The 24,508-nt window shown below is 36.2% G+C and overlaps 1 protein-coding gene across 1 annotated transcript in view; it reads left to right on the top strand.

Annotated features, from left to right (window-relative positions):
• The window catches only part of Cdc14 (cell division cycle protein 14), a 30,600-nt gene extending 6,438 nt beyond the window's left edge, over positions 1 to 24,162 (top strand). Inside the window, exons 2-9 of the mRNA XM_089649140.1 lie at positions 7,497 to 7,617; positions 11,768 to 12,030; positions 13,982 to 14,203; positions 16,191 to 16,348; positions 18,566 to 18,726; positions 20,012 to 20,150; positions 21,478 to 21,706; positions 22,318 to 24,162. Of these exons, the coding sequence (XP_089505266.1) occupies positions 7,572 to 7,617; positions 11,768 to 12,030; positions 13,982 to 14,203; positions 16,191 to 16,348; positions 18,566 to 18,726; positions 20,012 to 20,150; positions 21,478 to 21,706; positions 22,318 to 23,397 (2,298 nt within the window). The 5' untranslated portion in view covers positions 7,497 to 7,571 and the 3' untranslated portion in view covers positions 23,398 to 24,162. The remainder of the gene's footprint in view (positions 1 to 7,496; positions 7,618 to 11,767; positions 12,031 to 13,981; positions 14,204 to 16,190; positions 16,349 to 18,565; positions 18,727 to 20,011; positions 20,151 to 21,477; positions 21,707 to 22,317) is intronic.
• Positions 24,163 to 24,508: the final 346 nt, after the last annotated feature.

The raw sequence follows: 24,508 nt of genomic DNA, 5'->3' as shown, positions 1-24,508 counted from the left end.
AAATGTATACCCGATAGATAGAGAAATATATATATTTTTTTTTTTGGAAAATTAACAACAAATGTTATCATTAAATCATTTGTCTATGAAAGTGGGCAGGGACACTCAAGATGATCAACGATAAAATTGGTTGGAAATAGGTGAATAAAGCGTTGCTCTACATTCCACTTGGCTGATCGGTGCTTCAGGTTGATCAATCGAAATGTTGGGAACAACGATCTTTACAGTTTTAGATTTGGCCTTGCTTATTCTGAAAATCATTAGAACTGCTTACTGTGTTTTAAAGCCAATGGAATCCACTTACATTTACCCGTTTATCCTATATTTAGAAGTGTTATAAACAAATCATTTTAATCAATAAAAATCGCATAACAGCTGACGAGATTTGGGTAGCTATCGCTCAAGAGGATGAGCAGTGCTACCCAAATTTGGGTAGCTATCGCTTGAGAGGTTATAACATTCGTTAATATTAATATCATGTACCATTCACCCTGTATAACGATGACCTGTACCTTTTACTACCTACGTTATAATATGATTAATAAATAAATTAAATTTTTCATTTATGGCATTATAATATTGTACATTATATTTTATTCGATTATGATGAATGACCCTTAAAATAACAGTGAAGCAAGTTTCACAAGGTTAAAACAAAAATGTAGACTTGTTGTTACAAAGGCTGTTATGTAACTTCTTAACCCATTGAGAACCGATTTGTTTAACACTTCAGACCTTGAATAATGAATTTATTTTGTGTAATTTTTTTTAATTCTGACGCCACCTAAAAAAAGTAAGGTATTTTGTTAATACAGGTGAGAATAAAGTCTAGATTATTTCCTTGATGAGAGACCACCATTCAGAATTCCCTCACTCTCACAACTGGTTCTGGGAAGTTGAAACTCTTGTGCGGTAGTCTCTCGCTAATTTGCTCCCCATAAACTGGCAAAGTGTCCTATTGGTGAAAGCGACGAATTATAGTGCATACTAGAGGTGGGCGTTTCGGTTTCTTTTTCAAAAAACCGAAAGCGTTCCGGTTTCCCAAATAAATAGTTACTAGAAACCGTTATAACAATATACACAAAAAAATTCTGCATAAATGGTGTGATGTATGGTAATAAGTTGAGTATTTAAGCAATAGATGGCGCTAGTCATAAAGCTTACTCCAAAGTCCGACAGATGTGCTAGAGTGTAACAATTACTTGAGAGATGAGATTAACAGGGAACAAGCTTCTCGAACCAGAGAATTACCAACCCTCGGGTAGTGAACAGTATAGCTAAATCCAGACCTATTATTTGTAACGTAAATAAACACAATTACAAGTAGAACCTTTTACTTTTTACAAAGAGTTCCTAACACTTAAATCTGCAAAGTAAGGCAACAATAAAAATAACTTACGAAGAACATATGAAGCACTTGTCCGCAGCATCCTGGAATACAGCTCCATTATTTGGACCCCTTCTGAACAAAACCATATCTTAGAAATAGAAAAAGTACAAAAAAGGTTTATGCGTTACCTGTATATGAGGGAATATACATACTATCCATTCCTGTATCCATCCTTGTTCTTAACAGGAATACTCGATTTCAATACATTAGAAGCCCGCAGAAAAATATTTTTAGGCAAACACTTTTTTAAGTTTATCTCTGGTACAATACACAATTGTTGAAAGAGGTTAACTTTTATGTCCCTGACAATTATACTCGAGGGAGATCCCATGCACTTTGAAGGTACACCCACCCTGTCCCACCCCGGTATAGGTGACTTATGGTCACCCCTTCGGAGCTCTCGCATGAATCTAATTTTTTTGAATAAAAGGCTCTACAATTTATATAAATGAAGCTAGGCCTTCAAAGTCCCCGCATACGGTGTTATGAAGCGGTATGCAAGCGCTTACAAGTACTAAACTAAGGACAACACAGAAAAATAAACAACAAAACAATCAAGATTAAGTGTCAGGCAGATAGTTGGTGGAGGGGACCCACACTCCAGTACCTGTAAACACATAAAAGTAAAGTAAACAATAGAGTGAAGGGGGAGTTTCGCCGAACCACGACTGGCAGTCCTGTTGAGAAATTGGTGGTGGTTGGGGCGACTGGTGCAGGTCAGGACTTCCACACCCCTTAGCCGACCACCCGGTGGTGCCCTGAAGATAAGTATTGGAAAAAGAGGGATAAAACCCTAAAGAACCTAGGGGAAAGAAGCGTCAGGAGGTCGGAGGCAGGGTGGAGGTTACCCCAGCCCGCACAGTCACCCCTCTGACCACCAACGCTCATCAGGGGTGGCGCAGGTGATTGGCGGAGTACCCCGGTAAGAAAGAATAATAAGAAGCTCCAGTCGTGCATGCGGGGACGAGGCCCGTTATCCAACCCCTAATGGGGAAAATAAACAAAACAAAACAGACAATGGAGTTCAGTTCTCGCCTGTAAACTCGTTGCTGTTACTAAAAAAAAAGAAAAGAAAACCGGAAAAAATACATGTAAAAAGAAGAGAAAATAAGAGGAAAAATGAAAAACAATAATCAATCCAAAAAGTGCCACATAAGGGCAACGGTAAATAAGTAAAAACAAAAGTAAAGGTGTAAAAATAAGATCTGCATGGTCTGTAAAGAGGACAGTAAGTATTGAATAAGATAACAAAGTAAAGTAAGAGAGATAATTAGCAAACACAGATATATAAGAGTGCTTACAGTGTCTGTAAAAAGAAAAACAATGTGTTAACCTTAGACAGGGAAAAATAAACATATGAAAAGAAAACAGAAAATAAGAATTAAAAAGTACAAGACAAGTTAATTAAAAAAACAAAATATAAACGAATGGAAATCATCTGCAACAACTGGTACAGTAAAAAAAAGAAATAAGATAAGAATAATAAAATAAGAAAAACAGAATAGCATATACAATAATGAAAGAGTTGTAAAAGAATAAGTCATGGAGCAGGAGCAGTACACCGGGGGTTCCCAATTATTACACTAGTCAACGACTCTAAGCACAGGCCATCTCTCAACCCAGATCCTAGTAAACTTCCTCAAACATTCGAAATTCACACTGTTAGAAACAAGATCGGTGTTCCACACCGGTCTAATGGGGACATTCCATGAGATCCCATGCACTCCTATATGCTCCGAAAGCGAGGACTTCTGCCTATCAGAACGCGCCAATAAACAGAGAGACTCAACTGCTTAACGATTCTGCATTAGCCATCGACATTTTCAATGTCACCTACAGACAATTCAGTAACTATCTTTTAACACATGTCACAAAATAGTAAAACTGCCTCTGTAAACTTTTTAATTTGTAATCTTCTCCTTGATGTATTGGTGTATAACCGTTTTATGGAGAACATGAAAAAATAAATAAATAAATAACAAATGGCTTTAACCAAGTCCAATTCAATCCAACTTGATTCATCGCCATGCACCACAGTGGGAGGGATGGATTCATACGTCAGTCACTCCTGGAAACATTGATCCCCAGATTCTTACTCACCCCTTATACCCTTTGCCTTCCCACAACTTCCTCTACTTCCTTTCCCTAAAATACCCCCCCCACACGCAGGATCTCCAAAGATGACTTAAGCCCTTAGGTTTTTTTTTTTCCCCGGGTCTCCTGTGTGTAGAAAATGTTTAAATAAAATGGGGATGGCATTGGCCCCAGGGACTTTAGTGCAGTTTGTTCCATGAAACTTTAAATACTTTGCGACAAGACTCTTCCAGACAGCATAAAACAATGTGATTCACAAAAAAATTTCAAAGATAACGTAAAAATTTGGATCAAAAATAAGAATAGGGCCTTCACCGGTGCATTCACCCAAATTCGCAGTTATTGAAGTCACCACATTATTGAGCGAATACATCTTAACCACTCAGAACATTAGGACGTCAAAAGACGTAAATATGATAATAGCGGTCAAGACATTAGAACGTCTTTTCACGTAAACGCGGGAGATTTTACAAAAATTGATTTATTTCCATCACTAGTATACGGATTCCCATGATTTAAAAAACAGAGTATCGATAATGAATAACGCTACGTGTCTGTATTCAAGAATATCTATGGAACGTAGAGGTGCATTATCTAAGCCGATTGAAAGGGTCAAGATGTTAGTTAATAATTTATTGCGTTTCTAAATAATTTATTGAAAATATTTTAGTTTGGATAGTTAATATTTTGACGTGACTTATAGTTTTTAAATATATTTCTTCAATATATAAAGTGTTATTTCTTTATGCTACTCAGAAAAAAGTACATTTTTCAATGCTTTGAAATAATGGTAAGCGATTTTTACATATTTTTGACGTTTTCATAAAATGTATATTTAGAAACGCAAATATTTACGTATAACAACACAATGCGATAGTGAATTTCATAATCTTTCCAAAACATTTTTAGAATGAGGCTAAGTTTCGCAAAACGTGAGTTATTAAGCTTTTAGTAAAACTCGTAAATAACACAAAAATTATTACGTTCTGACAGTTCTCAAAGGGACACAAATTAAATAAAATTCTGTGTCTGAGAGGTTAAACAAGTATAGGTATGTTCAAAGGTATTAGGAACTAACACGAAAAATTCTGCCTCAACACAGGCTAGATAATGAGGCGGTATTTGAGAAACCTCAGCTGTACTTTTATTTTCTTTTTACCTTCACAATATTATGTTTGTATTTTTCTGTTAATTTTATAACCTTAAATACACTGACACTAAACATATCGAAAACAAAATTCACAACGTACAGCATAACCAACACAGGACAGCCAAAAAACAATACAAACACCATAAAAATACACGAATGCATAAACACCAACATCTGCGATTGCCCCCCTCTAGAAAAAACAGAACAAATAAAGTATCTAGGAATCGTAATTGACCATAATCTTAGATGGACACATCACATCAAACAAATCACAAATAGACTCCTCAGAACAATACACATTTTCCTAAATATAAGAAACATATATAAAATAAAACAATTTTTTATTTTTTTATTTTTATTTTTTATTTAATAAATAGTTAATACATAATATCAAAAAACAAGTCCTGCTAAGCCGATTGAATTGGCTTGTCAACAGGTGCTTAAAGTTAGTTTCAAATACATTTTTTAAAGTTATAATTTACATCTTATATCTACAGAATTAACAATTTTTTCATACAATATTTCATACATATTAAAATAAATATTTTTTTTCCGATAGCCAATTTTTCACCATATATTTAACCTTATTCATAGATTTACATTGCTTTATAGTGTCAGGTAATAAATTAAATATCTTCGGTATGTTGTATTCAAACGTTCTCTGTCCGTATTTATTATTAAATTTAGTGCATAATATATTGAAAACAATATATTATGCACTATGCCAATCAATAATAGAATATGGAATAATTGCTTGGGGAGGAGCAACAAACGCAGCTACCGCTCAAATAGAAATCGCACAGAAAACGATATTAAAGGTAATACTCAAAAAACATAAACTAACCGACACAGACCAAATATTTAAAAGCTGTGACATACTTGATATACGCCAATTATACGTAAAAACACTACTAAACTACATTTTCGACCAAAAAAACAAACACCAACAAACACAAAATATCACTAATAGACCGGTCAGAAAAGCGTATTAAAAAAACATAAAAAGTCCGACGGTAAACACTATCTTTGGACAAAGACACCATAAATACCACGCTATTAAAGCATTCAACAGTCTTCCACTTGAAACAAAAATTGAGGAAAATAAAAATAAATTCAAACACAAAATAAAAAAATGGATTAAAGAACAAAAAAGACAATATTTCCAAAATTCTATAACATAAGAGAATAAAACATATACACGCAACACAAAAAAATGTATAAGGCAAGCGGCACGCACAAGCACATAGATCATTGTAAGTGCCGATTTCCATTCCCTTCTAATGTTTTTATTTTGGTGTGAGAATTGGATTTTGATTTCTAATCTTTATTTTTGGTGTAAATTTATCTTTATTTTAATGTTGTTTTTTGTTTAAATGTATAAATTCGTATATTTTAAAATGGGGGCCTCAGCACGGGTGAACAACCCAGTGAGGCCAACGTTGCTGAATTGAAATGTGAAGTACTGTAGAGTAATGTATCAATAAATAAATAATGTACACCATAATATGTATGTATAGTTGTAATGTGTAAACTTTCCGATATTATTATTATTATTATTATAAAAAAAATTACTGATTAATCTACAGTCTGCATGGTTTGACTTGCCAGCGGGAAAAATATGTCTTGCCGACAGGAAGTTTTAGAAATGAACATAGTTAAAAATTCAATGAAGTTTGTGCGTTTTCAAATATGATACAGTTGATTCAGTGCTGGTCCTGTTCGGGCGCAATTGGAGCAGTTTACTCCGGGCGCCAACCTCGGAGGCTGTGAAAATACTTAGCACGTAACACAGCGCCCTTAAGGTTTTTACTAATAAGAATGACAACAACATTATAATACGGTACGAAGAACGATGACACTGGCTCGAGGACAATGTTCGTATTAAGAAAAAATCTTCACAAAACACTGAAATATTATATCCCCTAAAACAATAATATTCTTATGACCGCAAGTACCTACTTACTTGGAGAAAACGTTAACCATTTACTTTTAAGGGCAAAAGTGTTTCTTTACATTGGTTTACGGGCAGAGTATTGCGTACAGACGGATAAGCGTTTAACATTAACGAGTAAGCGTTTCTTTGCAATCGTATTGTGCTCTATTGGAATCATTTCACGCGGGTTTTTTTTAAACGGTTATCCCAAAATCCACAAAACTGTTGCAACAGTTTTTGAAATTAAACCCTTACAAAAAAACTGTTTCGCACTATTTTACTCACCACCAGTGCATACATACAAGATATGCTAAAAACAAAAACAGGCATTTAAAAAAAAGCTTCGATATCAATTTTTTCAAATTTAAAAAAAAAATCCACAAAACTGTTGCAACAGTTTTTGAAATTAAACGCTTACGAAAAAACTGTTTCGCATTATTTTACTCACCACCAGTGCATACATACAAGATATGCTAAAAATAAAAACAGGCATTAAAAAAAAGCTTCGATATCAATTTTTCGTTAAATTTAAATTTTTTTGGTTTAAATTTAAGGTGTTATTTGTACGCTTGCGAGGAGACTCCATTTTGTAAACTTATTCGAATATAAATGTGACTGAACGAAACAAACAGAAACACATACGACAGTTGCTAGAATACACAGAAGACTAACGGAAATGTCGTAAAACAACAATAACAAACTCTGGTGACGATAAAATGGTCAGCTTTAACAAGCTAGACGTTATAGTAACTGAGTAACCCAACCCGTCAGCGTACCAAGCTTAGCGCTCGAGTCTAGGTACGCGGACATACGAATACAGGCGAATTATAGAGCTTGATTTGGTGCTTTCAACTAGTAACAACTAGTGGCGGATTATAGTAGTCGCAATCACAAAATTATTTGTTTATGTTGTCTATTTTTTGTTTCAGATTTTCCGTGTCAAAAGTTGGTGATGAAATCTTATTAAAATTGAGAAGTTAAGGGACATTATACAAAAGCTCAAAATGGATAACAGCGATCTCATCATATCCTCTGCAGAGATTATTAAAGGTAAACAAACTTCTTTATACCCAGAAGAGCAAATAGGGGTGACTAGGTGAATTGGACAACAGGGGTGTGACACCGAGCCTTGATTTGTGGAAGCAAGCGTCCGATAGTCTAATTCTGTGTTTCAGAAACTTTCATAATGCTGCTTTGTCATGTCGGTTACAAAGCTCCATAAATCATGATGGAATTGACGCTATGAGCTGAAAATAGTTGCATTTTCCTAAAAATTCCAGACAGAACTAACAAACTAACCGTCACGCCGTTTCTCCGCTGGGGTAGGCAGAGAGGACGGACCGCCAAACAACTCGGTCTTGGCACACGCTCCTTGCCTCATTCACATTCATACATCGTCTCATACATCAGCCTTGCACTCTTTGCGGATCTCCACAATTCTCACACGATCATACATGGTTTTATCACACACACGCCTCAGGGATCTCATTTCTACAGCATTCAGTCTACTTTCATCCTCTCTGCCAGTTCCATGCCTCACTTCCATACATCAGGGTAGGTACCAGCACTCCATTGTGGACTACTAACTTCGCTTCTTTGGACAATTTTTTGTTAGCGCCTACTGCGTTCAGTCCTCCATTAATGGAGTTACCTGCATTTACCCTTGTTTCAATATCTCTGTCAGCCTTCCCATCTCTCTAGAACACACTTCCTAAATACACAAACTCATACACCTGATCCAAGTATTCCACATTCACAACTATATTGCACACTGTTTTTTGTTTAGTTGTGAATGAGACAGAACTGATGTGCAAATTTCATGACTCCAGAGCTCACTGGGTTCGTTCTTCGGGATTTTCTGTTGAATAAAGAAGAACAAGAGATGCCTTGTGGGATTGTTTCATGATCCAAATATTTGCCCGAACAAGGCTTACATTTCTAATGCAAAACTGTGTTTACGAAATCCAAATGGGATGGAGATCTACAATGTCAGACGAGTGAAAGTGAGACGGAGTGCTGGGCCATTGGGCTGAATGTAACTTTTGTTCCCATTCAAATTTGTATGGAAGGCACTTATAGTGTTCTTCTTTATTCTATGGTTGGGAGTATTTAGGATAATTGAATGTCAAAAAGATTGTTTTTTTTGTTTGTTTTTGAAGCTTTATTTAGATTTAAGCAAATTTGTTCATACATCTACAGGGTTTTCCAATAAGAGGTGTTATTTTGATATTCAATCGTAAAAGATCAATGGTTTCGTTGCTTGTGTGGCACGTAGCGCCGTCTTGTTGAAAGTAAACGTTGTCCAGATCAATACCATCCAATTCCGGCCATAAAAAATCATTAATCATCTCTCGATAGCGCAATCCATTCACCGTAACTGTTGCTCCAGGCTCATTTTCAAAAAGTAAGGTTTAATGACTCCGCCGGACCATAAACCGCACCAAACAGTCACACGTTGAAGATAGAGAGGCTTTTCAACAATAACTCTTGGGTTTTCCGAGCCCCAGATGCGACAATTTTGTTTTTTGACGAAGCCACCGAGGTGGAAATGGGCCTCATCACCCAAGATGATTTGCATTTGATTTACTCAAGTGAATTTTAATAATTTCAATGCGTTGTTGAAGCGTGTATCGTTCCATTTTTATTAATGGCGTAGTTTCTACTTGTCAAATGTCAAAAAAATGACAGCTTCAAAAGTAACAGTCTACTGAAATAGCGGGCTATTCAAAATAACACCTCTTATTGGAAAACCCTGTAGTAATAAAAACATATGAAATACAAAATAAAATAACGATATTGCACGTGTTTTACGGAATGTGTCAAGACTTGAGGCTTCTTTATGGCACTTGGTAGGGTATTATAAAGCTTTTGCCCTTTGTAAAATACGCTGTTCTGTGTGCACGTAAGTTTAGTTTTGGGAAGCCTGAAGTCCCGGCAACTCCTCGTAGGATAATTGTGAACATTTTCATGGTACATAATATTAGTTTGCAGATATTTAGGGATGTTATTTTTAAGCTTACAAATCATTGTTAACTCTTTGTTAAGAATAGAACACTAAAACAATAATTTAAATGAGGAGTCACAATAGAATTATACAGGGTGTATCGGCACGTACCCGACAAACTTTAACCAGCTTTTCCTTAGCACATTTGGAGTAAAAAATGTTATGGGCACTTTGCTGTCCGGTAACATATTTTTTTCAAAAATCCACACTCCGTCACTGTCATTGGCATTGTTTATCGTGTTCAACAGCTGTTATTAGCAAGTGTGTCAAAAAGCATCGTCGCTCTTTCATACACACTAAATAATAATAGTTAAAAATGAGACGAATGGTTCCATACCATTTCGTTGTGATTGTAAAAGCGCGCCAATGTAGGTACGTACGTACATTATTCAACGAAACTCGAATAAAATATTGCCGGATGGGTTTTCAAACTTTGACAAAGGATAAAACAGTGGTGACATGTGGTGAAAATATTAATGAAAATTTTTTTATTAAAAAAATATGTTACCGGACAGCGAAGTGCCCATAACATTTTTTTACTCCAAATGTGCTAAGGAATAGCTGGTTAAAGTTTGTCGGGTACGTGCCGATACACCCTGTATACAAGGTGAGTTGTCTTGAGATCCAAGTTATTTCTGATCCTTTTTAAGAAGCCAACTTTTTTAGCAATTTTCTTTGTTATCTATTCGAAGTGTTTGTCAAATTTTAATTTATCATCTAATATTACACCCAAATATATAATACTGCTAACCCTTTCTATATTTATGTTATCAATGGTTAGTATTGCATGATCGGTTCCACCTTGACTGTCCACAATCAGAAATTTTGTTTTCATAACATTCAGTTTTAGTTTGTTTAGGTTTAACCAAAGCATTACATTATTCAAGTCATTTTGTATTTTCTCAATGGCATTCTGTAAGTTTTTACTGGCTATGTATAACAATGCATCATCAGCAAACAATTTAATGCTTTAAAACTTTAACAATATCATTTATATATATATTATGAATAACAGTGGACCTAGGACAGATCCCTGTAGAACGCCTTTACTAGTATAACATGGTTCAGATGTTGTACCACCATATTTTGTTACTTGTGTTCTTTCTGATAGGTAATCGACAAACCAATTAATTTCTTTACCGTTAATTCCTATATTTCTTAATTTTTTACTAATCCAACTCTATCAATTGTTTTAAATCTAAAAATACTGCAATAGTTTTACTACATAGTTAATAGCAGTTTCACAAGAAAATTTAGTTATAAAACCAGACTGTTGTCGAACTAATATCTGCTTTTTCTTAATATATTCAGTTAATTGCTCCTTTACAATGTATTCAAGTATTTGTTCGTAAACAATTTATCGGTCGAAATTTGTCAAATTTTTTTGGCTTATCGATTTTTGGAATAGGAGTTATTGCAGATGTCTTCCACGTTTTGGGAAACACTCCACTATTCAAATATTCATTGATAATTTGGACCATCGATTGGCCAATAATATTAATGCAGTCTTTGATTATATTTATTGTAATACCGTCTGGAGATTCTTTCAATTTCATGTTATTTAAGTATGGTAAATTTATATTTTTAAACTTAAACTCTCCATCAATGCACACAGGCCTGTCTATGTCTAGTTGGTTTACAGAATATTGTGAAATACTTTCGCTTATAAGATCTATGCTCGAAATGGAGTGCTTGTTAAATTTATTTGCTATATTCTCAATTTCTTCTTCAGTTCCATCTGGGAAATCAATCGACTTTACAACTTCTTTTTGTTAAAGTTTTCTTGGCTCATTCTGTTGTGTTTCTGATTTTTGTTTATAGTAATCGCACTTATTTTGTTTAATTTGTTTTGAATAAATATGTATTACGATTTTTTATTTTTTATACGTTATTTTATTTTTATAAGTGGAACCAATTTTTTCAGTTTGTGCCTCTTCAGGTTTCGCAACTCCACGATTTTTATCTTTCATCAATGTTTTTACCTCATTTATCGAACTGTGTGTTGAAAATGCATAAAAATAATAATGAACATTTCGATATCAATTTTTTCTCAATTTTCACACTTTTTTTTTTTTTTACCTCTACAGTATTTATTTCAACTCTACAACTTTTTTTTTTTTTAAATTTGCTGTCTTTTATGCGTTAATAATTATATAATTAACTTTTTAAGCTAACGAACTGCCTCTCTTCTTCCAGATAAGCTCTACTTTGCCACTCTAGAAGGCAAATACAAGCCCAAATCCACGAAAAACAGCAAATACTTTCACATAGAAGACGAATTTGTCTACGAGAATTTCTATCACGATTTCGGACCTTACCACCTGTGCCACCTGTACTTCTTCTGCCAGAAGCTTAACATGAAGCTAGCCAAAGCACCTTCCAACAAGAAGATAGTCTTTTACACAAGCGATGTGAGCGTGCTTAGATTGAATGCGGCGTATCTGATCGGGAGCTATGCCGTGAGTATTTTTTTATTTATTAGATTGGCAATGGTCAAGTAAGTTTCTACATAACAATTCCTTAGGTCATAGGCCCATTGTGCTACCTCCCATTTTACCTCAATCCTTTAACAACAACCCAGTCCCTTTAACCTTTCCCTTGCTGTGCTAAAAAAATCCACGCGTTCCGGTGCTGTGTAGTCAATACACATCTCAAAATAAGCGATTTAATATCGGAAAAATATGAATATTCATAGCTAATCGCTTATGTTTATTATATATTATATCAAAAGTGATAATAATTGTAATTTAATTGCTGAAAACATGAAAAAACCATCGGCAGATGCTAAAAAAACGTGCGAGGAGTCCACATCTAACGACGGTCCACGACCGACTGGCTGGCGCATAAATAAACCACTCGGCTGGCGGCTGGCACACACAGCTATGCGGTCGTAGGTGTCGATGGTCTAAATCAAAATACAACTGCGGACGTGTGGATTTCTTATGTTCCCGCATAGCGAATTAAAGCGGGACATCAATAGCGTGTCATTTCCTCGCACACTCTTCGCGTAGCAGTCTCACATGGTTGATTGTATTGATGAATTTGTTCCCGTTTTTTTATAGAGTTATTAAAGTTATTGGAAGCAATCTGTAGTAAATACACACCACAGATAAGGAAAGCTTAATAAAGTTCACAAGGGTTGTCATTGGGCATGTGTCTATGTCTTCTGGTTCTACTGTATGTCTCCCCAGGTATCTGAGCCTAGTTCCCACCAGGGCAGGACATTGGCACTAAAGGTGAATTGGAGTCTCTTCATCCTCTTCACATTTCCTGCATCTATTGGTGTTTTCCACTCCCAATATCTGCATGTGTCTCCTGAGATGGCAGTGTCCCGTTAGTAGTCCTACCAGTTCCCTCAGGGAGTTTCTGTCCATATCGAGTAGTTTCTTGGTTCGTCTAGGGTCTGGTCCTTCTATGAGTATTTTCGATTGTCTCATTCCAGGTGCCCTCTCCCATTCTTTGCATTGCTGGGATTTGACCCACCTGGCAAGCTGCTACTCCTACGGCCGGCTCAGATCCCGCAAGTGGTGCTTTCGCCCCTTTCCTTGCTAGTTCATCAGGCTGCTCGTTGCCCTCAATACCTTTATGTCCTGGTACCCAGAGCAGGGTTACTTTAGTGATGGTAGCGAGTTCTGTAAGAACAGTCCTGCATTCCATCACCAGTCTGGAGTCGCATCGGTTACTTCCCAGTGCCATTAGGGCTGCCTGGATCAGAACATATGCTTATGTTCTTATTCCTGTACCCGATACGTATATTCTCCTGTGCGCAGGCCAAGATGGCTTCCATCTCAGCTTGAACCACAGTACAGTGTGTTCCTAGAGGTATACTGAGTTCCCTCTTGGATCCCTGCAGACAGACTCCTCCATCTTGGACCCATCTGTGAACCAGATTAGTTCCTGTAGGACGCCTCGGTCTCACGTCTCATCTCGCTGTGGTTCTCTTGAGTTCGAAAGTTAGAAGAAAGAAAAGTTTATTTTGTTTCATACACAAAAGAAAATGGTTCAAACCTGAAATTATTACTATCGATCTATTGATAAATCAATGGTACCGATAGAGTCATCTATTGAAAATTAGTTGTATTACAATACTTCTGTATATAGCCTCAGATTCATCAGGTCCGGACTACACTGTAACCTGTAACTAGAAAAACTTATAACAATTGCATGAATCGTATATTTCATCAAAACCATGTTCAGAAATCATAATACATATTACTGATGTATGTTTTTGTGCCATCGGTCATTGCGTTATTCAGTTGTAGCTAATTTGTATCTAGATACCTACTATTCTCTTCATTTATTTCTACTAATAAACAAATATAATAAATAAATTTAAAATACATGTCTTGGGTTATCTGGATTTATAGAAAGTATAGAATATGGTAAGTGAATGTGTATGTATAATTCCAGATAATCTACCTGAAGAAGTCCCCGTCTCAGGCCCACTCGATGCTGGCGACGGGATCGGGGTCCCGCGGGGCCTGGCAGCTGTTGACCTTCCGGGATGCCAGCGGAGGCCCGCCCCTCTTCGAGATCTCGCTGCTGGACGTGCTGCAGGGGGTGCACAGGGCGCACGAAGCGGGCTTTTTCCGCTTCGACAGCTTCAATCACCACGAATATCAGTATTATGAGGTCAGATTTTGAAGATTATTCCTCGATAATTATTATTTTCAGGACCTGTGTTCAATAGATGCTTTTCACTAACCACAGGGGTAGGCAGAGAGGACGGACCGCCAAACAACTCGGTCTTGACACACACTCCTTGCCTCATTCACATTCATACATCGTCTCATACATACTCTTCTATTGTTCTGACTCTTGACATGGCCCGACTCAAGTATCTGATTCACTTGGTCGTGCCATGTCTTCCTCGGGCGTCCCCGACTTCTGCTACCATTCACATTTGCATCGTATATTCTCCTTACACTCCTTTCTTCGCTCATTCGCTCTACATGCCCAAACCATCTAAGTGTCCCTTTCTTGATCTTACTCATTACGCTTACATCAGCCTTGCACTCTTTGCGGATTTCCACATTCCTCACACGATCACACATGGTTTTACCACACATACGCCACAGGGATCTCATTTCAACAGCATTCAATTTACTTTCATCCTTTCTTTGCCAGTTCCATGCCTCACTTCCATACATCAGGGTAGGTACCAGCACTCCATTGTGGACTGCTAACTTCGCTTCTTTGGACAATTTTTTGTTAGCACCAACTGCGTTCAGTCCTCTATTAATGGAGTTACCTGCATTTACCCTTCTTTCAATATCTCTGCCAGCCTTCCCATCTCTCTAGAACATACTTCCTAAATACACAAACTCATCCACCTGCTCCAAGTATTCCTCATTCACAGCTATATTGCACACTGTTTTCGTACTCTCTCTTTCAAACACCATGACTTTAGACATACTTACATTCATCATTAACTCATTCTTCATGCATACTTCGTTCATCCTAGACACGAGAGACTGTAGATCATCCATACCATTCCTTGATAATTGTTACTTTCAGCACCCGTGTTCAATAGATGCTTTCTACTACCATTTTTTTATCACTAGTAGTTACAGATCTAGGAACGGTAGACCTCGCAGGCATAAAAGTAAGTTTCTAATTTTCTTTTATTTTTTCCTCTGAAATTATAAGATTTGTATGTAGGTAAACTAACTAACTAACCAACCATCACGCCGTTTCCCGCAGGGGTAGGCAGAGAGGACGGACCGTCAAACAACTCGGTCTTGGCACACACTTCTTGCCTCATTCACATTCATACATCGTCTCATACATACTCTTCTATTATTCTGACTCTTGACGTGGCCCGACTCAAGTATCTCATTCACTTGGTAGTGCCATGTCTTCCTCAGGCGTCTCCGACTTCTGCTACCATTCACATTTGCATCGTATATTCTCCTTACACTCCTTTCTTCGCTCATTCGCTCTACATGCCCAAACCATGTAAGCGTGTAAGTAGGTACTTAATTATAAACTATATATTGTATAAATATAAACATTTTTTTCTTCAGATAAGTAATTATTATACTATTTGTCCAAAGAAACATCACTATCTCAATGAAAATTTTTTTTCAAACTTTCTTTAGGCACGTAGGTACACCATAATATCGAAAAAATGCAAATAAAAACGACGATATCATATTTTAAAAAGAATCGTTACTGAACTATTAAAACGGCCACCATCTTGAAACGGAAACGGAATGTACAAACAAATTTACAGACAGAAATGCAAAACGGTCAACTGATAACCCTTAACTCTTTAGTTTATATGTATCGTCGTAACATTTTATGCCTCTTGAGTGCGGCGTGCCGATATATAGGCTGGGCCATAGAAAATGTTGCGCAAACTTGTGATAGAGAAACAATAGAGCATGTTGCTTTGACGTCCAAAAAAAATTATTTATACAAAATTCAAAATAAATTCATTTAAATCACAGTACTACCCAAATTTGGGTAGCTATCGCTCAAGGACATTAGCGGTGCTACCCAAATTTAGGTACCTATCGCTCAAGGGTGTTAGCGATGGTACCCAAATCTGGGTAGCTATCGCTTGAGTGGTTAATTATTAAATCTACACATTTATAACCTCGATGTTCCGTTACAGAAAGTGGTAAACGGAGATCTGAACTGGATAATGCCCGGCAAGATGTTGGCTTTCTCTGGACCGCACGCCATCTCACAGATCAAGGATGGCTATCCGCTGCACGCCCCGGAACATTACCACAAGTACTTCAGAGATAATCATGTCACCACCATTGTGAGGTAAATATCTTAATATGTCAAGTTGATCACAGTCCGCACGTCATTCTCAAACTAACTTTTTCCGCTTTGTTTAATGATTGTAATAGGTGGAATTCAAATATTGTTAGATTATTCATTCAAATTGGGAGGCGGGTTTGGGTACCGTCGTCTCGGGAACCATTCATTGGATAACCAACACCTTTGCCATAGGTCACCCCATGTGATTCGCTCGTTTGATGACTTAGCAAGGGTTCACGAGGTGAGGTTTATGTCTTGGTGGCGGAAGCTTCTGCCCACCAGCTGCGTGGCGGGCTGGATCAGGAGAGGATGGATTGGGAAGGCTCTTTGGCCTCTCCAGCTGGACTCTCAACCCCAACGCCTTGCATCCCTGTGGGAGAGATAGATTCATGCATCACTCCTGGACACACAGATTCCTACCGACCCCTCATACCTTTTTCCTTCCCAGAACTTCCTCTCCTTCCTTCCCTTAAAAAGACTTCCGCATAGCATCCCCAAAGATGACATAGGCCCCGAGGGAAATTTTTTACCCCAGGACCTCCTAAGTAAAGTTAATATTTAAAAAAAGTCTGAAACATAAAAAAAAATCCAAACAATCTTTTCGAAGTCGGTATTTTGGAAAAGTAAGAAATCACTGTATGCAGTTTCTTTTCAAAGATATTGATTAGCGCAGAACCCATGAAAAATCGCAAGATAATCTGAACTCTCGACGCATTAGTTGCAATTTTGAAGATGATAAATAAATCTTTAACCACTCAGAACATTAGAACGTCAAAAGACGTAAATATGATAATAGCGATCAAGACATTAGAACGTCTTTTCACGTAAACACGCGAGATTTTACAAAAATTGATTTATTTCCATCACTAGTATACGGATTGCCATGATTTAAAAAACAGAGTATGGATAATGAATAACGCTACGCGTCTGTATTCAAGAATATCTATGGAACGTAGAGGTGCATTATCTAAGCCGATTGAAACTGTCAAGATGTTTGTTAATAATTTATTGCGTTTCTAAATGATTTATTAAAAATATTTTAGTTTGGACGGTCAATATTTTGAGGTGACTAATAGTTTTTAAATATATTTCTTCAATATATAAAGTGTTATTCCTTTATGCTACTCAGAAAAAAATACATTTTTCAAGGCTTTGAAATAATTGTAAGCGATTTTTACATATTTTTGACGTTTTCATAAAATGTATATTTAGAAACGCAAATATTTACGTATAACAACACAATGCGATAGTGGATTTCATAATCTTTCCAAAACATTTTTTAGAATGAGGCTACGTTTCCCAAAACGTGAGTTATGAAGATTTTAGTAAAACTCGTAAATAACACAAAAATTATCACGTTCTGATAGTTCTCAAAGGGACACATAATAAATAAAAATCTATGTCTGAGAGGTTAAATAATTTTCTGTACAAATATTATATTTCAGGTAGGTACTTTATCGCTTGTCAGAATTCTTCACACAAACATTTCCAATTTTGAAAATGACACTTCAGAGTTCATTGAACCAAAGTTACAATCACAGACAGAAAACCGAAATTATTAAAAGTTTGTTTCAAATTCAAATCCAAAAATTTTACACAAAAACATGTAAGTCAATTTCAATCATCGTCTGCTAAGAAACCCCGAAACTTTCCATATTCCTTTCCGAAGAACCAACCAAGAATAGCCAGGTACTTCTCCACTTTCTCTTCCCCGTCTAATTCCCCTTCTATCCTACTCTCAGTATCGCCGTGGTGTAAGACCGCCATTGAAACGTTGCTTAAAATGGCTTTAGCCATGTTTGGTGGCCAGAACTGAATAGCCAGGTACTTCCCCACCTTCCTCTTCCCCATCTCCTTTCCTTACCCACTACCTTCAGCCTCACAACATACCCCAATTAGGGATGACTCTTGTCTTATTGGCTCCAGGCAGTTGGGATCTGTTAGGACTCACATAATTTATTTTTTTAATGTAGAATTTGCTGTTACTTCAATTAAATATTCATTTTTCTGTAATTTTCTATAGCTTTTGCATCTTTTCCCTGTGATAAACCACCTGTCCAATGTGTATTTTAAAACTACATTTAACACATTCAAATATGAATTAATAGAATGAACCAAGTTCGGAATGTCACATTTGACATCGTCACAGATTTGTGATGACTTCAAATGTGACAGTCATCGAAACACCCTGATCTAAGACAGTACCTGCTACAATTTTAGGTTGAACAAGAAATCCTACAATTCCAAGCAGTTTACGGACTACGGCTTTGAACACTTTGAGTTGTTCTTCATAGATGGCTCTGCTCCCTCGGACGCCATCGTCAACAGGTTCATTAAAATCTGCGAGTTTGCAGAGGGCGCCGTTGCTGTACATTGCAAAGGTAAATGATTCATTTAATTTCAATATTTTCTACCTTTAATCTGTTGACATTGTAGTTATCTTGGTGTACTAAAATAAAAGTCTCGATTTATTCAGTTGGATCGTTTATTTAAGAATGCACAAATAGCAATTACTGCACACAACAATGCGTTTATTTTACGGGATAAATACGAGTAGGCACTATATTATTTCTATCTAGGATATCTAGGTCAAGGTTACGAGCGCGCGAGGTAGCTGACTGACGACTGAATACTCGCTGCGTCGGGCCTATTTATATAGCCCGGCCGATGGCATCAGTAGCTGCGCGAGATCGCTGGTAAACTACGGGTCACTCACTTCAGCGAGATTCGTCTGGTAGTTTCGATGGCACTGGAATTATGCCTAGGCAATAGGCTAGAACCTTCTAGCGAATGCGCGTAATGTGCTAGTTCAACTCGCAACGTATTGTCGTAGGTAGTTCTAGACGTCGGTAGCCCGTAGACAGGTAGGTACGTAGGAACGCTTCGCATTGTCTGGAGTATTCCTGTTACGATGCTTTTTGTATAGGCGAGACATTCTAGATGAATCTTGTCGATCGCTACAACATCATTGGCAAAATTTTACTGTCATCTTGGAGAATTTTATAATCTGCAGGTTTATTTGGTTTTCCCAAATACAAAAATAAGCCATTTTTTCCAAGTACATACATACTTTTATAATACATCACTTATTTATTAACGCATTTCTGGCAGGTATTTTTTGCGCTAATATATAGCTATCGAATATTTAAAATGCAACTCAATTAACCTTGGAATATGTTTATTACGGTCCACCTATCGGTATTTGCCCATACCTGCTTTCTTTAATACGCCCGACATTTCTCGCTCGCTTGCACATAGGAGTTGAGTGACAGGGAACAGAGGTAAAGATTCGAATCGGATTTCACGGTCATAAAAACCTTCATTGCAGGAATTGAATTATTACAATAACAAATAATAAACTATCCTTTTGTTGAAATACTGTCGTAAATGAAAGGCACGAAGTTAAATATAAAAAGAAGACTTGCATTATCATTCGGTAATTATGTACATTTAGTTGGGACCTTTACAAAGAAGTTATTATGAAAATAGTGTCAGCTGGTGTACGGCGGGTGATTGACATATCACCCCCGTCATCGTAAGGGTTAATCAATTTTCCAATATTGTTTCAAGTTTTGTCGACTAGGAGTTCTAAGGCATCGCGTTATAAAATTTATTTAAATTGTTTTCCAGTAGAACTTTAACGCAATGTTTTGTTGGTTTTTCCAGCGGGCCTTGGCAGGACGGGAACGCTGATCGCCTGCTACATGATGAAGCATTATGCCTTCACCGCAAAGCAGGCCATCGCCTGGCTGAGGATCTGTCGCCCGGGCTCTGTTATTGGACACCAGCAGAGGTTCTTGGAGACGTGAGTGGTTTCAGCTGGCTTAGCTTCAAAATCTTATGCAGCCTTTCATTTAATTCAACTCACTTTACTTCTTACTTTAATTTCAATTTACTTCATTTTCAATAAAGAATTAATTTCAATTAACTTCATTTTCAATAAAGAATTAATTTCAATTAACTTCATTTTCAATAAAGAATTAATTTCAATTAACTTCATTTTCAATAAAGAATTAATTTCAACTAACTTCATTTTCAATAAAGAATTAATTTCAATTAACTTCATTTTCAATAAAGAATTAATTTCAATTAACTTCATTTTCAATAAAGAATTAATTTCAATTTACTTCATTTTCAATCTATATAAAAAAAAATGTAAATGTTCGTTTGTTCAAAATCTTAAATCTCCGAAAGCTCTTCACCGATTGATTTCAATATCAATTTACTTCATTTTCAAATATGATTTAAGATTTTCACGGCCAAAAGTATTTTTGTTATTTGTTTTTGGGGTGTTATGCCGTGTTGCGCTAACTCATTCTTTAGCCAACGTTTCTGACAGCATTGCAGTGTCCATCATCAGGGCAGATGTGTTATTTCATTTTCATTTTCAATTAAGAATAAATTTCAATTTCAATTTACTTCATTTTCAATAAAGAATTAATTTCAATTTCCTTCATTTTCAACTAAGAATTAATTTCAATTTACTTCATTTTCAATCTATATAAACAAAAATGTTAATGTTCGTTTGTTCAAAATCTTAAATCTCCTAAAGTTCTTTCACCGATTGCTTTGAAATTTTGACACAACGTTGCATTTGAATACGCGTGTGTTTTTATATACCTATATTATATAGATGTCCCCTGTGATAGGTAAAAACATTTTTGTTTTCAAAATATGGGAATCTGTTGGACGTAAAAGCAACACATGCTATTTTTAATCTATCTGCACAGACAGACTGAGCCACAGCAATGCGTGGCGGGGTACAGCTAGTTAAGAATAAATTTCAATTTACTTCAATTTCAATTTACAATAAATTTGATTTTACTTCTACTTCAATTAAGATTATGTGCTTCATTTTCAATTTACTTCATTTTCAATGAACTTCAATTTCATTTTTCTTCAATCTCAATTTATTTGATTCTCAATCGACTTCATTTTTAATTTGCTTCATTCTCAAGTAAATAAATTAAGTTAAGTATCACTTTTAATGTGAATTAAGTTCAATCTCAATTTAGGTACTTCGACATCAATTTAGTTACTGTAATTTCATTTTAAGTAATGCAATTTCAATTTAGGTGGTTCATTTTTATTTTATTTCAATTTACTTCATTTCCAATTTATTTAATTTCTAGTATCCAGCCTCGAATGCTGGCCGATGGCGAGTCCCACCGCCGTCGCCACTCGATCAACGCCATCCCCAAGTGCAAGTTTGGCATCTACTCGCTGGCGGCCCCCAGCAGCGCATCAGATGCCGAGGACCTGGAGAATGCCAACGTGCCGCTCGGCATTGCGACCAACAACACCACCGCGGATGATGATGATGAGAACGTGCCCAAGCAGGCCGTATGCAGACTTGTCAAGGTAATCTGAACAGATCAAATATATCCTCAATCAGATTTTATGACGAAACAGAACGGAATGTTAAAAAAAGTGAAGGTAATAAAAACAAACCTAAAATAAATCGTGACCTATTATTTTATCATTTTCTGTTTTGCCACCCTTCAAATAAACAATGTATAATAAGTTCTTGTTCACAGAGATTCATCGTTCACAGAAAAAATATAAAGTTAAGTTCATGCATAAATTCTATTAACCCCTCAGGTATCTGGCATATTCTGTCAGATGGTCAGAGTATTTCTGCTTTGCAATAAAATCCAAGTAAATGGAATATTTAAAAACTGTTTTTGAAAGGTGTGAAATATGATTTAAAATTTTAATACAATAATTTTTAATGCACGCATAAAAATGTTTTAAAAATGGCTCACCTTATGTTTTTTCTAACTAAAATCACTGATAACGAAGAAGAAAAAAAGTTTGGGAACCTCTGATTTAGATCATGTCTCAACATGGCAGCGATTTCTATGACACGTGTATGATCTGTTCCCAAAAGCGAACAAATTAGCCTGTGGGGTTAAGTTAAGTTAGTGCACGATTAGATCAATATCAATTAATTTGATTTACTTTCATTTCAGCTGGACAACGACGTCCACTCGTCTCCCGTCAAGCAAAATAATGATGACTATGTCAGCCTCGACTCCATCATCAACGCAAACAACAATCCCCCGTCCATGGAGACGCGCTCCATCAACCAGCAGAAGGTTCGAGCCACGTCGGCACTGGCCACGGCCAAAACAACCTACACGTCCAACAAGAACAACTATATCATCTCCACAGCCAATTGCAACAACAAAACAACCAATCTCGTTAAAGTATCCACAACTTATTCGCCCAAAAAGATGCAAACATCTGCAACTAATATAATCACGGCAAAGACCCAAACGTTCACTTCAGCGAAAAGTTCTAGCATGTCACCTATCAAGTCGTCGCTGACGAAAAGCCCCAAGACTGCACTGCATTCTCAACGAGCGAACTTAGCGAGAAATCACGGGCAAGGTTATGCGTTCAACCATGGCGCAAACACGCTTAAAACATACTTGAGAAAAGGCTCAGGAGTCAGTGGTAAAGTTAACGATGCCGTTGAATCTTCGGGGAATTCTACGACATCGATTACGACATTGACGGAAAGCTGTTCGCTCAACAGCAATAACTACGACGCTAATTTAAACGTCACAATTGAAAGTGCTAGAAAGCCGCAGATCTGCAATACAAACAGTTTACCGGCAAAGTTGGGCGAAGGGTCACGGAAAAATATGGTTACGAGATCTTCGTCGATCATAAGAAAGAAGGCACAAAAGACAACTGTCGCAAATCAGAATCAAGACTTTCGAATTGATAACGCGAGTGTTTCCAACTCAGATTCGGAGAGAGATTCTACAACCACAACTCTTACGAATATTTCCGCTGATAGTTTGGAGAACATCCCGTGTAAGATGAAGATGACTACGAGACGTGATAAGTCTTGCACTCCCGAGCCCATGGATCAAAGCATGGATAATATCAGAGATAACATTGATGAAGGGATCAATTCTCAAGGTACGAAACTGTGTAAGATCAAAGCGAAGAGATTGAACTTGCAAGCATTTAGTCCGAAGAAAGAAGGCGTCCAAACACGGAGTTTTTCTACCTCACCGCCCGGCTCCAAAAAGAAATGACTAAACTAAAATTCTTAATACCTGATTTATTATTGTCATAGACGACGCAATAGCATTGTTCTTGACTCTCAAAGTGTCGTCTGTGTATAGATGACTTCTGTCTAATATTAAGTTTAAATAGTCTATCTAAATCTAATATTACCTAATGGGATTTCTTGGTTGCTAGGTACAATATCTAGTTTTTTTGTTTTTGTGAAGTGTTTGTTGGTGAATTTGATGTGTTGATTTTTGTTTAGTGAAAACATCGTAAAAGTTTTATGAAACTTTTAAAATATCACGTAAGTTGATTGAATCTGTTTATATTTGTCATGAAAATTTTTTAAAATCGATAAAACCGTGTACCGTTGTGGAAATCTACAAATATCACATTATTTATGGGAAATTATTCAAACATCTCATAATTTTTGGGAAACTGTTAAAACGTCACACAAATTGTTCACTTCCCATAAATGGTAAATTACTGAAATTGAATATTTCAACTAAAAACTTGTCAATTTCATGTTCGTAGTGTATTTTGTATGAACTTTTAAGAGGCAAGGCGCATTTCTCATACGAAAATTTAAAGTTCTAAATCGTCCAATTTATTTTGTAGTGTGTAAATTGTCTGTAAATATGTGTAACTATTCTAAAATCAACTATGTGCCTAATAATTATTGATAAAAATAACCAAATCAATTTTTAACAAATCAATATTTGTTTTGTTGTCATTTAATATAAAGTGCTTTGTTTTTTTTAAATATTTTATTAGTAACTAATTTATAAAATGCACCGAGGATTAGAAAACTTTAAAATAAATTGGACCTCTTAGAACTCGACTTGTAGATTTATTAAAACTACGCTTTTGTATTTTTAAAATTACAAATTTAATTCAACTTTGAAATTGCAGCAACATATTTCTGTATAAGACAAAAGGCTGTTTCTCAGTGGCTTTTGGCAAGGGCATGAATGTGGGAAGTATGTACATACACACAATTGTGTGTGTTTGTTTGCGTCAACTCTAATTGTGCTTATACGCATATATCATTACTTACGTAATATACGTAAAATTTTGTTTGTTTCAAATCATTTTTCCATTCCATTGTTTTAGTTTATTAAATGAATGTTCATTTTT

The sequence above is a fragment of the Hesperophylax consimilis genome, chromosome 29, assembly GCF_061612785.1.
Source record: "Hesperophylax consimilis isolate HC1 chromosome 29, BYU_Hcon_1.0, whole genome shotgun sequence".
Classification (NCBI taxonomy): domain Eukaryota; kingdom Metazoa; phylum Arthropoda; class Insecta; order Trichoptera; family Limnephilidae; genus Hesperophylax; species Hesperophylax consimilis.
Note: the sequence above shows the minus strand (reverse complement) of the source record. Positions and strands in the feature narration are given on the sequence as shown.